This window comes from Zootoca vivipara, chromosome 5, assembly GCF_963506605.1.
Source record: "Zootoca vivipara chromosome 5, rZooViv1.1, whole genome shotgun sequence".
In the NCBI taxonomy this organism is placed as follows: Eukaryota; Metazoa; Chordata; class Lepidosauria; order Squamata; family Lacertidae; genus Zootoca; species Zootoca vivipara.
In genome coordinates this window covers 14,629,976-14,645,079 of record NC_083280.1, presented here as the reverse complement: position 1 = coordinate 14,645,079, position 15,104 = coordinate 14,629,976, and the positions used below count along the sequence as shown (strand labels likewise).

Below are 15,104 nucleotides of genomic sequence, written 5' to 3'. Positions count from 1 at the left end.
AGTAATGATTTCTTTAAACTTGCATGCATATGCAGAAATTAGCATGTGCAAATTTTATACAGGTCTATGCCCTCGTTGTTGTTGTTGTTGTTGTTGTTGTTGTTGTTGTTGTTGTTGTTGTTGTTGTTGTTGTTGTTGCATTTCCTGCATTTACTTGCCAACTACTAAGGGACCAGCCTAACAACACGGCTGTTGTGAGAGTCATAGCCTTGTTGTTTTGGATGGCTCAGGGCTGAAGCTGAGACTTTTCTGAGCCAAGGATTTCAAAGCTCACCATCCCCAAGCTAAGATGGCTGAGCAGCTCTCCAGCCTGGATGCATTCAGAGCATTCCAGACAAAAGTTCTGTTTCTCGCTGTAGCCACCAAGAGGCCACCTAGCTTCCGAGTTGGTGGTTAACGTTGAGAAGAAAGGCTAAAGTTCAACCCGCTGATTCTGGACTTGCCTTTTATCCATGTATGCAGCTTCTGTATTGCTGTTTAATTGGCGGATGCTTCAAAGCCGATGAGCCGTGGCTGTGCTCCATGCTGTGTATCTGTCGTTCCCCTTTGCAAGGCAAAAAGCATTCCTTCAAGGGGGCAAAACACATGTGGTATCAGCTGTGCTCGCCCTCGTATATTGTCATAGGCAGCACCACATTACCAAGAAAGCTTTGCTTGGCCTTCAGTTGGCCAGCTGTATGTTGTTCATTGCAAGGACTGGCTCAGATCTTGGGCCAGTAATATTTGCAGGGGGTGGGTGTCCGCTGTTGCTGTATTTAAGCAGTTGTAAAAAAGGAGGAAGGAAGATCATAAATCCAAGCTGTGACCTTCATGCTCGTGCCACCCAGAGTTCTGTTTCATGTGCTTCAGCATCCTACTTCCTTCTTCACCTAAATCGCCACCCAACTTTGCTTTCGGAAATGAATATAAGCAAAACGTCAAAAATATTCAGTGATGTATACCAATCACTGATCCTCTGAAATCATAGGTTTCCTCTGATACCTGTCACCATCGATCTTAGATCCCCATGAACAAGCTGGCCAATTGTGGTCTCAGGTATGGTGGTGTTGGAGAACCTCAAGTTGTTCTTTGTTTGTTTGTTTGTTTGTTTGTTTGTTAATTTTATTTTCAATGCAAAATTACAAACATAAAATCCAAAAATAAAACTAAAAAACCAAGCAGAACAGACAAAAAACCAAAAGAACAGAGAACAGAGTTGTTCTGTGGGACTTGGACATTCACACTAAGACAGTTCTCAATGGTCAGCTTGGGACTTCTTGGCCGCCATGAGAACCATGCGGTTTTCTCAAATGGTCCATTGGCCCAACTCGCAAGGTGGAGCATAACTTCAGATTGGTCCTTGCTGCAGAGCTTGAGTGGGATGGTCTGGGGCTGTGATTCCTCTGTTATCCTGGTCAAACCATTTCCTGGCATGCCTGGTCTCACAACAACAACAACAACAGCCTCCTCTGCTAGGGTAGAAGACCATTAAGTTGGTCTGCCTCCAAATGCTTAAGGATTCTTGAATGCCTATTTTCTAGAGAGCTTACAATCCTATCCAGGTCTTAGTCTTGGTATGGAACGGAATGGTGCAATGGGCCAGGCACCCTCTCTGGCCCTGCAGAGCCCAGTTTGCCGCTTGAAATACTAGGGATTATCTGGGGTGATGGAGCAGGTGGGGTGATAGCTAGAGCACAAGTACATAAAGCTCACTGAAGCTGGCTAAACACACGTTAAAATACAGAATCATGCCTATTGCATGATGGTGACGGCAGCAATGAAAGAAGGTAACTTGGCCTCCTGGCAAGGGATGTAGCTGCACAGGCAGGTATATGGTGATTTTGGTTGCTGGCTCCCAAGGTCACGCAAGCTGAGTGAAGGCATGTGAAGTTTATGGGATTCGGACAACCTACTGGCAGCTGCCATGAGAGCACGGAAGCATGTGGGGGGGCTATTAGGAATCGACCTATGGGGACGACGACACACTCTCTTGTCTAGCAAATTGGAGGCTACACTCTGCATCACCAGCGAAAGGTTTCTGCCAGCAATTGAAGTGGTCACGGCCTCTGGAAACCTGGAAGAAATTCTGAGCGCGCAGATGATGTTATGACTGGCATATCTGCAAGCGAGGAACCGCGCTTGGGAGTGAGGCATGCAGCATAGAAGGACCCAGTCCTTATGTCACCACCCTGGAATGGAGGGGCTGCTTGAAACAGCAACTACTTTTCTATCGCCAGGCTGCTAAGTGTCTAGCTGGACCTTTTCCGTTTTTGCTGTGAAGGAGTCGAGGTGGGGGCAGGGGCCGGGCAGAGAGAAGCCCTTAAGCCGTGTTTACAGTGGAGATATTTTAATTAGCTTTTGGGCTTGCAATTCAAACAATTTGCATAACACAGCTGCTCTCGGAGCAAACATGAGAACCGTTCCTCCCCTCGTGGGAACTTGATTTGGTTTGCGATGCATTTACTTTACCCACCGTCTGTTTATTGTGTGCATGGAAGTCCGTCCTTGCTTTCATAAAGGATTTCTGCGAGGGTGCAATAAGCAGTAGGCATGTTCTACTCTGAGGAAGCGCAGAGACATTGCGTAGCTGAGACTTTTAACAAGCTCTTTTTTTTATTGCGTACCTGACTCTGGCACTGTAAATTCCCCATGCTGGAGGTTTTCGAGATTTCTACCCTCAGAGACCCTGCGCCACATGGATTTGTCTGTTGAGAAACTCCTACATATCTGAACTTCACAACATCACAGAGGATTCTGGAGCCTATTTGAAGGCGCCCCTCTCACTCAGGCAGAGGCATGCCTGAAACGTTTCCTACAGTCTTTGCCATGGCTGCAGGACAGAATCAGTACAGGTAGGCAGGCAGTCTTCATCTGTCATTAGCTAATCTCCTCGCAGCCAAACGGCATGTGACGGTGCAGTCATGCATGTCCCTGTCCCTGTCAGATACATAGGCAACATGGTTTGGTGGAGTCTGGAAAGTGAAATCCCGATTGGCTTTGCTACGTTTTGCAGCTTTAAGAAATTCGCCACCGGCCACTCAACTCTTGATTCCGGGAGCGAATAGGGGGAAACAGCTTAAAACAGCCTTCCCTAACCTGGCGTCGTCCAGACATTTTGGACTGTTAACTCCCATCAGCCCTGAAAGCTGCCAGTGTAGGCTAGGATTGGTGGAAGTGGTAAAGCGAAATGCCAGGTTGGGGACAGAGGGCTTAAAAGCAACGAAACCTTGGTGTTATCAGCCCCATGTGCTATCCCTGCACTGATTTTGTGCGTGCGTGCAGGGGGAGTTGTTGCTTTTTACATCACATCCCTTGCTCCCTCCATCGAAGGACCTCTGGTATGCTTCCGAGGACCTCCAGGGCTCAGCATAGCATAGTTTTCAAGCCATTGGCTCACATTCTTGAGCTGCAGTGGTTGGACTAGAATTACCCTGGTGGTCCTTTCTGACTCTACAATTCTGTGATTCCTCTATGATCCTCAACGCACATAGCTGGAAGTAAATTCAGATAAGATCAATGGGGATTTATTGCATATTTTACTATTTTTTGTTGGGAGCCTGCCAGTTAGATGGGCAGCATATACAATTATTATTATTATTATTATTATTATTATTATTATTGCTGTGCAATGCGGTTCCCAGGCCTGGATACAAGATGCTGCTCCGACCTTCTCCTTTCTCACCTTGCCTACACAGGAAAACAGGAAAGATCCCGAACGCTTCAGATTAGACAGGTGGTAAAAATGCAGACAAATCAGATGCCACAGTCATTAAGCCGAATCCTGCTTCCTTCTCATCACCGCCCGCCCTTTGGAAACCTACTCAACTTGGCATTTATATTTGCTGTGTTTTTGAGAATTGGTCCCGTCTGCGTGGCTTTCTAAAGTTCTTGTACTTTTCTACCCCTCTGAGCATTAAGACGGGATCTTTCCCCATTCCTGATGTCGCCTGCAATGCAGGGCATATGATGGGGTGGTGCTGGAGGAGGAGAGGAGAAGGAACTATTTTCAACAGAACAACTCAGCTTGCAGAACTTTGGGTAATAATCCTTTTCTGTTTGTTGTTGATCCAGGCCAGCGTGTAGGCGTCCTATAGGCCTCGTAAAAATCCATCTGGTTCGTAAAAAGAAGCTTTAAAACCAAGAAACGTGACAAATCAGCGCAAGGTTCTAGGGGGCTTCGTTTATTTTTTGAGGCTTTGCTGAGAGCCAACACCACTAAGAGTCACCTTTCCTGTGCCTTCCTTCATCTTTCGCATTCGTCTAAACTCAGTTTTGCCACATTTATCTTACTCCACAGGGAACGGAGGAATGAAAGTTACCGCTTAAATTATTGCAATTCTTCTTGATCCTCCTCACTCCCCAGATTTCCTTCCCATTGGAGTTATGGGGTTCCTGTTTTAACATGGAGCACTCCATTTGGCCAAGGGACACGAGTGGCGCTGTGGGTTAAACCACAGAGCCTAGGGCTTGCCGATCAGAAGGTCGGCGGTTCGAATCCCCGCAACGGGGTGAGCTCCCGTTGCTCGGTCCCAGCTCCTGCCAACCTCACAGTTCGAAAGCACGTCAAAGTGCAAGTAGATAAATAGGTACTGCTCCAGCGGGAAGGTAAACGGCGTTTCTGTGTGCTGCTCTGGTTCTCCAGAAGCGGCCCATGGTTCTGGTTCTCCAGAAGGCCCATGGGCCGGAAGCAGCCCAATCGCCTTCTCAATCCGGCCCACGGACGGTCCTGGAATCAGCGTGTTTTTACATGAGTAGAATGTGTCCTTTTATTTAAAATGCATCTCTAGGTTATTTGTGGGGCTTGCCTGCCTTGGTATGGTGCTGTGGTCCAAACCACTGAGCCTTGGGCTTGCCGATCAGAAGGTTGGCGGTTTGAATCCCCACAACTGGGTGAGCTCCCGTTGCTCGGTCCCAGCTCCTGCCAACCTAGCAGTTCGAAAGCATGTCAAAGTGCAAGTAGATAAATAGGTACTGCTCTAGCAGGAAGGTAAACGGCGTTTCTGTGTGCTGCTCTGGTTCTCCAGAAGCGGCTTTGTCATGCTGGCCACATGACCTGGAAGCTGTACGCTGGCTCCCTCGGCCAATAACGCGAGATGAGCGCCGCAACCCCAGAGTCGGTCACGACTTGACCTAATGGTCAGGGGTCCCTTTACCTTTACCTTTACTCCATTTGGCCTCCCCCAGAAAGCTTAGGTGTGCTTAGCTAGACTTCGAGTTCTCCTCTTCTTCATCTTCATCTTCACAGGGTTGTTGAGGATAAGGCGGGTGGGAGGAGAACCATGCATACCACTTTGAGCTCCTTGGAAGAAAATTGGGGGGGGGGGTATAAATGCAAAAAATAAATCATGCACAGACAGGCAGACCACTATTCTTCCTTTGGCAAGCTGGCAGCGTAGTGCAGAAGGGAGAGACTCCCGAGCACATGCTATGCATGAAAAGAGCTCCAGATTCAGTTCCTGGTTTCTACAGGTAACACCAAGGACGATCTACATCTCAGAAGAGCTGATGCCACTCAGTATAGACAGTATAGATTCTGAGCTGAAAGGAAATAATGGTCTGACTTTGTGTAATGTCTATGCTCCATAGTTTCTTCCTGGATCTTGCTGTTAGCTTAGTTCAGGGTTTCGAAACTTGAGTCCCCAGCTGTTTGGGGACTATAACTCCCATCATCCCTGACCACTCGTCCTGCTAACTAGGGATAGTGGGAGTTGTAGTCCAAAAACATCTGGGGACCCAAGTTTGGGAAACCCTGGCTTAGTTCAAGAGTGCTGGTGCCTTGCACCAAGCACTTTTTGAAAGGGCTGTAAGTGATTCCCCATGCATTGCACAGAGTTGCTATTCGTGATTTTAAAAAAGAAAGAAGAAAAGTTACACTGACCACAGGAAGTTCATCACACAGTCCTGTGGTTTGTGGCTTATGTCTAATATCTGAGGATCATGCCAATCCTGTAAAATACTGGCACACTGGTTTATCTGCTGCTGATAAGGATGAGGAGGCCAATTGACCTCAGTTTGCATTTAAAGTTGCTCCTAGCTAATTCGCACTTGGTGAAACCCTACAAAAACTATTAAAAAAACAGCCTTCCATATTTGCAGTTATCCGAATTTTGCAATGTAGTTCTTCCGCTCAAGTCATATGTACAGTGGTACCTCGGTTTAAGAACAGTCCTGTTTACAAATGATTCGGTTTACAAACTCCACAAAACCGGAAGTAATGTCTTGGTTTGAGAACTTTACGTCAGTCTAAGAACGGAATCCGAACAGGGAAGGGCACCAGTGGAGGGGTTGTTTTTTTATTATTATTTCTTTATACAAAATATTTATATTCTGCTCTTTTATAAAAGAGAAATCAGAGCATTTTACAACAACAGCACATAAAACTAGTCAATAAAAGAACATTAAAAAGTTTGGAAAGCCAAACTAAGGAATGGAAAAATGAGGCATTGAAAGGAACCAGAATTGATAGATTACCCCATCCCTAACATTGTCCTTTTCTCCATAGTTGCACCTCCCATTTTGCCATAAGTAGATGCATTTTATAATAAAAGGCAAATCTGGAAACAATGCAGAACTTTCTCACTGGTCCTATGAAGGTTAGAATCATGGGTGTGTTTCTTTGATGGGCATCTTGTTTCTCTAAGCCTTTGTGGAGTCATGTGTAATCTTTTATTTGCTCCTGTATCTTTTCGGTGCTTGGTTCGCTTCATGATCATTTCAGAAGGTCCTCCTAGCTCTCAGCTGACCTCTGCTGGATGTAGAGCTTTTAACAGGCAGATAAATGTATACCTGGGACTTGACCCTGCTAACAGGACTTCCTGGCTGCAGAACAAATGTGTCTTTAGAGCATGTGGAAGAGCAGTGCGCTAGGAATGCTTGAGGAATGGTGGATCTGAATTCTGAAATGGGCCCACCTGATCCTGGTCAGAACATAGACCTCCTATGGAATCAGGACTCCAACAAATTCCACAAGCAATCTGCCTCCAACAGCTAACAGCCCCAGGGAGCAGCTAGAGCCGCAGGTGTTGAAAATGGGTCTGCAAATGTCCCAGGGAACAATAGCATTTAATGTTTTGCCATCCCTCCCGGGGACATTGAAAAAATATAGCTGTACTAAAAAGTTCGGCTTTGTTTTCTTGAAGAATTTCTTGAAGGGTGATTTGTTTGTTTCTTCGCTTGTTTTAATCCACATGCGAAAATGGGCCAGTACAGGCTTTGAATAAGGAAGTTTTAAATGTTTGATGCTTTACTGTCTTTTGATTTGCTGGAAGCCGCCCAGAGTGGCTGGGGTATCCCAGTCAGATGGGTGGCGTATAAATAATAAACTTTGCGGTTTACTGAATACTTATTCATATTTCACTCTTCGGTGTGTCTCGTGCCCATTTAGATGTGCTTCTTCCCTCCTTTCCCAATACCATTTATATGTCATTTGTGCTGCGGGATGTTAGTACCCAAAATGTGCGAAAGTGTTATGGACCAAATTTAGGCTGGCAAGTCCACCTCCTAACTTGCACTCGATTTCAGTGGTTGGGAGCAAAGCCTGATTTATCAATGAGTATTTTTATAATTAATATAAATACGTGCCATGAGCTTTTTAAAGCTGGAATGGGGAACCTGTAGCCCTCCAAATGTTGTTGGATTACAACTCCCATCATCCCAACTATTACGTCACGCTGGCTGATGGGAGATGGGTGTCCAAACAACTTCTGAAGGCCAACAGGTCAATGAAAGGGGCCTAAGGAAGACAAGGCCTTTTGTGGTAGGAGGAAGAGGCCTATGTTACACATTTACAGTGGTACCTCTACTTATGAATAACTCTACTTACGAATGGAGCTCCGTCCGCCATCTTGGATGCGGTTTAGAGAGGATTTTTTCTACTTGCGAATTTTTAGATAGGGTTGCTTCAACATGAATTTTTTCTCCCAAAGGGATTCGACTTACAATTTTTCCGACTTACGAATGTGCATTCGGAATGCATTAAATTCGTAAGTAGAGGTACCACTGTATATCCTTCCCAGAGAAATGATATTTGGCCACCATTTCCCCCTGTCTGGGTACAGCAGCGTCATAGTCCATTCTTGGGCCTCAGCCCTTAACAATATGACCCTTGCCAAAGTCATAACAGGAATCGGTCATCCCTCACGGGAATGTATGTTTAGAGTTCTGTTCCCCACCCCTTTAATATCTAAAATAACCGCCATGTTTGTTTTATAGTCCCTGTATCCTATTTTTATCCAGTGCTTCAGCTGGAGTGTGCTAGTCATCAGTGACTTGAAAAGGGTCAACGCTGAGCTTAGTTACTGTAGAAAATTGTCACTTTTTCCACATGGAGAGGGAAATGAAATTTCATTGAGCTTTGTGGGTTTATTTTTATCTCATCTCATTACTGAGTGTGACAGGAATCCCAGCTATAAAGTAATGTAAAGAGAGAAAATCTGGTCCACATGTTAAGGATTAAAGGTCAAGAATGATTCAGCTTCAGCTTCTGGCAGCTAAGGTGAAGTAATAAGTATAAAGAATTTTGCAGTGAGAAAGAAAAGGGGCATTTGATTATCCCCCACCCTGAAGATTTCAGGAGGAAATGCCAGATCCACTGGGTAGTCATTTTAAGTTATTTCACATCATTTCAAATTTGCACACTGCCTCTCCATATTAACTGTACTTGAGATGGTTTACAGTCCATAGAAATTGCAAAATACGTGACAAAAATCACTTTGCCATTCTGTAGCAATTCGAAATATGGCTGAAAACAGACGAAACAAAAATTCAAGAATCCACTTTGCATACTGTGTTGCAATAAAATAACAGAACAAAATTATCAGAAAGCAAAACAAAAATTCACCCATCATTAACAAATGCAAATAAAACCAATAAATACAACCCATAATAAAACAAAAAAACCATCCACACCAATTCCAACTAATTGAATAATTACATAATTACAATACACCGTTTATGTTGAGTTACATCCAGTGTTTCTTAACATTTAGTGGCTTGTGGTTTTACTGTTAAGATACATCTATAAGAAAATTTTGAAGTTAATATTGTTACCTAACAAAGGGAGCCTCCATTACTGAGCCATATGAATTCTTATTACATGGTACTTTCTTCCTGGAAAATCCATTTTGTTCAGAATTCATCTGTTTCCCATTGTGGTCAGTTGTGATCGTATCAATACAGAGCTCCAAATGTTCCATGCATTCATAGTTGTACTGCATCATTGGTTGTGAAGCCTTGAGACTGTGGAGAACTTTTCACACGTGTATATTTCACTTACAATGTGTTTTTTGCATATTAAGTGGTTCATTGAAAGAATGCAAATAGTTTGGATCTGGATTCTTAAAGTACTATCAGAATGGCCTTTGGGATTTTCAGAGATTAGTAGCTTTCCGTCCACATTTTGGTGTCATGATCTTTGGCAGCCAGGCGATGTCATGTGTGATCCGCTTGAAGATTATTTTCTTGGAAAGCACTGCTTTTGGTCAGGTTCTTTATTTTCTTTTTCAAACTGAACTATTCTTGTTATTAAGTGGACAAGCTACCACCATATCCTTTCCTGTTATGAGTTGAGTAGTGATGTCTTATTGGCCTTGAGCTTGAATTAACTCAAGTAGAGAGAGAAGAGGAGCAATTTGGGAGCAAAATTGGGAGCACAAATCCAAAGGATGGGAGATAGATGGTATAATCAGGATTGAAAGGATTATTACTATGGAATGTTCCCATAAACAAGGGCATAAAGATCTAATTGGCTTTCTTCTGTGCCAAAGTAGGCAGAATCAGAATGATATGTAAGACTTGTTATAGTTGTGCTCCAAATGCCGTTCGGAGTCTTTGCCAGAGGCTGAATAATCATCCTGTGTTCCTTCCTTTCGAAGGAAATTGTCTGAAGCTGGCAGACCAGTTTAGCATAGTCTGCCTGTCTCTGAGCTCAACAGTGTCGCCATGCTCAGCCATCCTTAAGTGTGTTGTCTTCCCCTAGTAATGTACCTGGAAAGATGGCTTGTCTGCTAGATGGTTCGAATGCAAAAGGAAACAGGCCAGCATTCCGCTTCCACAAATGGCAGGATCAAGGCATTTTCAGCCCGGTCAACAACTATAGATCTTCCGTGGACAAAACTATACACAGCTTCATAATTCTTCTTTCGTAGCCAAATTCTGAGGACTTTCCTGACACTGAATTATTAAACCTGCTTTCTTACTCATGATTCTGTGCCCAGTTGTTCATCTTCCAGATGTCACAAAGACAGTTCTTTTGCCTACCTAATGGCCTGGATCGGGTGTGGGGAACCTTTGGCCTTTCTGATGCTCCTGGGCTACAACTCCCATCACTCTTGACTGTTGGCCATGCTGGCTGGGGTTGATGGGAGATGTAGTTGAGCAGCAACTAGAGGGCCCAAAATCCTGCCCCCAGGCCTCTCAGTGCATACTAGATTAGGTTTTGGGCAAAATACTCTGATTCTAAGAGGGACCTAGGAAATTCCTTTCACCCCCTGCTCCTTACCTAGGGTTAGAGGAACAGAATGGCACTTTTCTCCAGCACAAATTCCCTCACTCCCACCTTAACCATAGTTCACCATAGCCTTCCACTGGCACCAAGCTTTAAACCCTGGCTTCATAATCTGGTTGAGATTAACTTCAAAACCTTGTATTTTAAGATTGGCGGAAGGGCCCTCCTGGTAGTTCTGCTGCCTTCAGACACTCGGGTTTGGGGTGGCCTAGGAGGAGGGCATTTTTTGTGGCAGCCCCTAAGTTGTGGAAATCCCTCCCTACAGAGGTGTGTCTGGCAACTTCATTATACATTATTCCGGTGTATAATATATACACAACTTCAGGTGTATGTTTTCAGGAAGCAGCCTATTTCCTGTGATTTCATTATTATTTTTAATTGTAGGTTTTTAAAACTGTTTCCAATGTTACATTTTAAATGGTTGTAAAACACCATAGGACATTAGGGTGAACGGCAGGTAATAAATTAAAATGACATAAACAGCAGTTCTTGACTTTGACTAAAGCTGACATCCATTTCTAATCTGCACCTTGCATTTTACTGTGTATTGTTATTCTAATACATTGGTTTTTATATGGTCTTTCTGTGATGTGTTGATAGATCCCCCCCCCCCAGGTACATGCCACTTTGGAATTCTCTCAATGAAATGTAGTTAAAAGAGGTTCGGAATAAATAAATAAATAAATAAATAAATAAATAAATATAGTTGATCTCGGCATGAGCCTTAGAATACTGGTCGTAGTTTGCACCGGAGAAGGAAGGAACTATCATAGCTGTCAACTTTAGGATTTAAAAATAAGGGATCACTTGCCGAGTGCTGCCAGAAATCGCCTCTGCGCATGCCGGGGCATGTGCAGAAGTGATTTCCGATGCTGGCTCTGCCCATGTGCAGACATGCACAGAAGCGATTTCCGGTGCCCAAACATGGGCAGAGCGGCACTGAAAATCGGTTCTGCGCATGCCCGGGCATGCGCAGAGGCAATTTCTGGCAGCACTCGGCAAGTGAGCGAGCAGCCAGCCGCCAAGCGAAGCATTTTTACCGAGCGGCGGCTGGCTGTTTGCTCGCGGGGGGGGGGGGCGCTGAGTGGAGCCTCCCTGACCGGCAGGGAGGGACAGGAGCTGCTTCCTTTAAAATGCGGGAGCTTTACAGGATATTTTACAATCCGGGCTGCCAGCGGGAAACGGATTGAAATAAGGGGGTTTCCCGCAAAAAACGGGAGGGTTGACAGCTATGAACTATACGCATAGGGAGCATGAAAGTTCACAGTGCCTCCCTTTGATCCATGGTTAAAGCTTTGCCTCTACATTACCTCTCCGATACTCGCATGTGGATGATTTCAAAACTTGGTTGACGCTCTTCCTGCTGAAGCAAAAGTTGTAACTAGTGTCCTCTTTTTTTCTTTCTGCACAGAATGCGACACAGAAACAAAAAGGGTTCAAGATGTCCTTTCTGGAATTGAAAAACCGCAGGTATGTGATCCGCTGGCCTTGGACGAAAAATAATAATTACACAGCAGTGCAAAATTGAAGATAGGGGATGGGATCTAGTGTAACATTAGTGCAAAGTAGCTTTGGAGTTTATGTCATTGGTAGCACACAAGCTTATTTTTCACAGTGTAGGGGTTGCTTAATAGTAATAAATTTATAATATTATAATAATAAATAATATTATAAATTATTGTTATTATTATTATTATTATTATTATTATTATTACCATCATCATCCAAGTTCACAGCTCCCATTGGATTTCACTGATTCCACTGTTGTGCTGTGAAGAACGAGACTCCCGCTGGCAGAGTGGCTGCTGCAGACGTGGGCTGCCACGATTGGGTATCATCCAATATTGATACATAGATATTTTCCTGTAATTAAATGAAGGCACCATTATTTTTCATGCCCAAGAGGATGTGCCCCGTTGGCCTTTGCAGTTGGCAAGCAGGACAAAGCCTCTCGATTGCTTTCATCTATATAGAATGTGTGTACAGTATATAGAAATCTAGCAGTAGCTGCTGTACTTCAGGCTTGCTTCAGCCTCTTAACTATCTGCCCAGTAGACCTGAAGGAGCATCTCACCACCCCCATCGTTCTGCCCAGACACTGAGGTCCAGCTCCACAGGGCGGGCGCCACTACCGAGAAGGCCTTCTGGCGGTTCCCTCCCTGTGAGAAGTGAGGTTTACAGGGAACCAGGCAGAAGGCCTTCTCGGTAGTGGCGCCCGCCCTGTGGAACACCCTCCCATCAGATGTCAAAGATATAAACAACCACCTGACATTTAGAAGACATCTGAAGGCAGCCCTGTTTAGGGAAGTTAATGTGTGACATTTTAATGTACTTTTAATCTTTATTGGAAGCCGCCCAGAGTGGCTGGGGAAACACTGCCAGATGGGTGGGGTGCGAATAATAAATTATTATTATTATTATTATTTGCTAGCTGAAGCTGCGTGCTCCAGCCACTGACCTCAAGGACCCCTGAGCCAGAGCAAAAACACCCCTGGTCTAGGTTGGGATGTAGTCATCTAAGGGCGGACAAATCTGTCCCGTTTCCGATCTGTGCTACTTTCATATATTTTTCACCCGTATTTCTGCTGCATTTCTGCCATACCTGCCAAGTTGCTGTCGGAGAAATAAGGGACCAGGCGGAAGTAGCAGACCGGAAGTAGCGCTGCCGCCATTTTGGAACTGGACAGAGCATGCTCAGAAGCGACTTTTGATGCTGCTTTGCCCAGTTCCAAAATGGCCGCCACGCCAGAAGTCGCACTGCAGCCATTTTGGAACTGGGCAGAGCAGCATCAAAAGTCGCTTCTGAGCATGCTCCGCCCAGTTCCAAAATGGCTGCCGTGCCAGAATAAACCGGGGGGGAAACAAAAAAATCCATTTTTTCAGCTAGGAACAGCTGGAAAAACGGGTATTTCCCGGGGAATACGGGAGACTCGGCAGCTATGATTTCTGCACTGGTCTGCATTGTTTGAAATAAGATATCCTATTTAGGTAGGGAATTTCAGTATGAGAAGTGCATCTCAATCCAGTAGTTAGCTAAAGCTGTAATCTTAACACCACTTCGGAGTTTGAATTGCACTCAGTCCTTCAAGCATCCCTGTGGTCATTACTTCCTTAGCTAGGTCCCATCTCAGCAGTTGCCTTAGCCACGAGGCTGCTTTGGCGCAGCTGTGCCTCCTTATCTTAAAACACGTAATTTCCGCTGCAGCTCATGCAATCAGACCATTAGTCATCTGGCTTTTTTTTTTTAAGCGAATGTACAGAAATAGCCCCCGTAAACACGTAAAATGTTTACAGCTGCATTCCTTGCATTATTCCTAGCTTTCCTTTCACATGTGTGGCATGCTGAGATTATGTAACAGGGCAGTCTGGTAGAAAGGTATTTACGGGCTTTCGTTTGAGATGGCCTTAGCGTGCTTCGCTGATGACTTAGGCACATATGTGAGCACGTGAATTAGTAGTTGCATGCATGATCTCATATTTGTTGTGTGCGAGTCCAAATGAGAGAGAGAGAACCATACAGAAGCAATCCCGTTGTAGAAATAGTAATACCAGCCTCGTCGCTGTGTTGCTTAATTGGCTATGTTTTTCGGTTAAGGGGGTGCATTGCAAAAGAAGGAAAGGGTGATTGTTCAATGAATAGTAGACTAGAGAACCAGTAAGAAAATCCAGTGAATGTTGCCTACTGACCTACCTGCTGGTCTCCGTATTTCAGAGACATGGTTGAAGTACTGCTTATAAGAGCAACCCTTTTTTTACAGGGTCTGAGTTGTGGGTTGAAATTTGGAGATGTGATGTGCATACACACAATCAGTACCAGGATCTTGAAATTAAAATGTTTCTGTGGCAGCTGAGAAAACTTGTGCTAGACATACTGATTAAAGAAGCTCTGCCGTGAAGGGTTCTCCCCTCCCCCCCCCCAAAAAAAGTGCAATTAAACTGCAATCTGCTTACTTCATTCCTTCTTAAAGTGGGCATTTTTATTTGGATTATTGTTTCTAACAGACAACTTTGGGTCTTTATCATACCGGATGAGCTATTGTATGGCTAAAGGGGGAAATTAATGTGTGTGTGTGTGTGTGTGTGTGTGTGTGTGTGTGTGTGTGTGTAATAACAGACTGAATAGTTTGGATTACCCAAGCAAAGAAAGGTGCTTTTTGTGATTCTCTGTTCTAGCTGTACAAGAAGAAACAATTTCTCTCAACCTAGATGTATGGCCCTGTGGTATTTTAATTAGGGCACAAACTATATTAGAAATGAATCCAAGCTATGCAATAAGTCCAGCTCTCATTCATTCCGGATGGGGCTTTCACAGGAAAGTTTTCCAATGGAGTGTGCATATAGTAGAGTCTTAGGGACGGGTTGTTTTGCAGCAAATGTCAACTTGCATTCAGCATAGACTGCTTGGTACCTTGTGGCTCAATCCAAGGTACTTAGATGGGTCAGTGGAATCTATTTTGACTCTCCGGTTAAACCAATGAAGCTGCCTAGCACCTCAAGGACCGCCTCTTCCCAGGTGAACCAACCTGGACTCTGCAGTCATCGCCTGAGATCCATTTTTGTGTGCCTCTTCCATGAGAGGTCCAGAGGGCAGCAACACGAGAACGAGCCTTCTCTGTGGTGG

General features: G+C 44.5%; 1 protein-coding gene across 2 annotated transcripts in view; it reads left to right on the top strand.

The window, feature by feature from the left end:
* Window positions 1-15,104, top strand: part of FNDC3B (fibronectin type III domain containing 3B) — a 258,472-nt gene that overhangs the window by 176,560 nt on the left and 66,808 nt on the right. For both annotated transcript variants that reach the window (XM_035132789.2, XM_060274365.1), the window contains exon 7: window positions 11,895-11,953. In XM_035132789.2, the coding sequence (XP_034988680.1) occupies window positions 11,895-11,953 (59 nt within the window). The remainder of the gene's footprint in view (window positions 1-11,894; window positions 11,954-15,104) is intronic.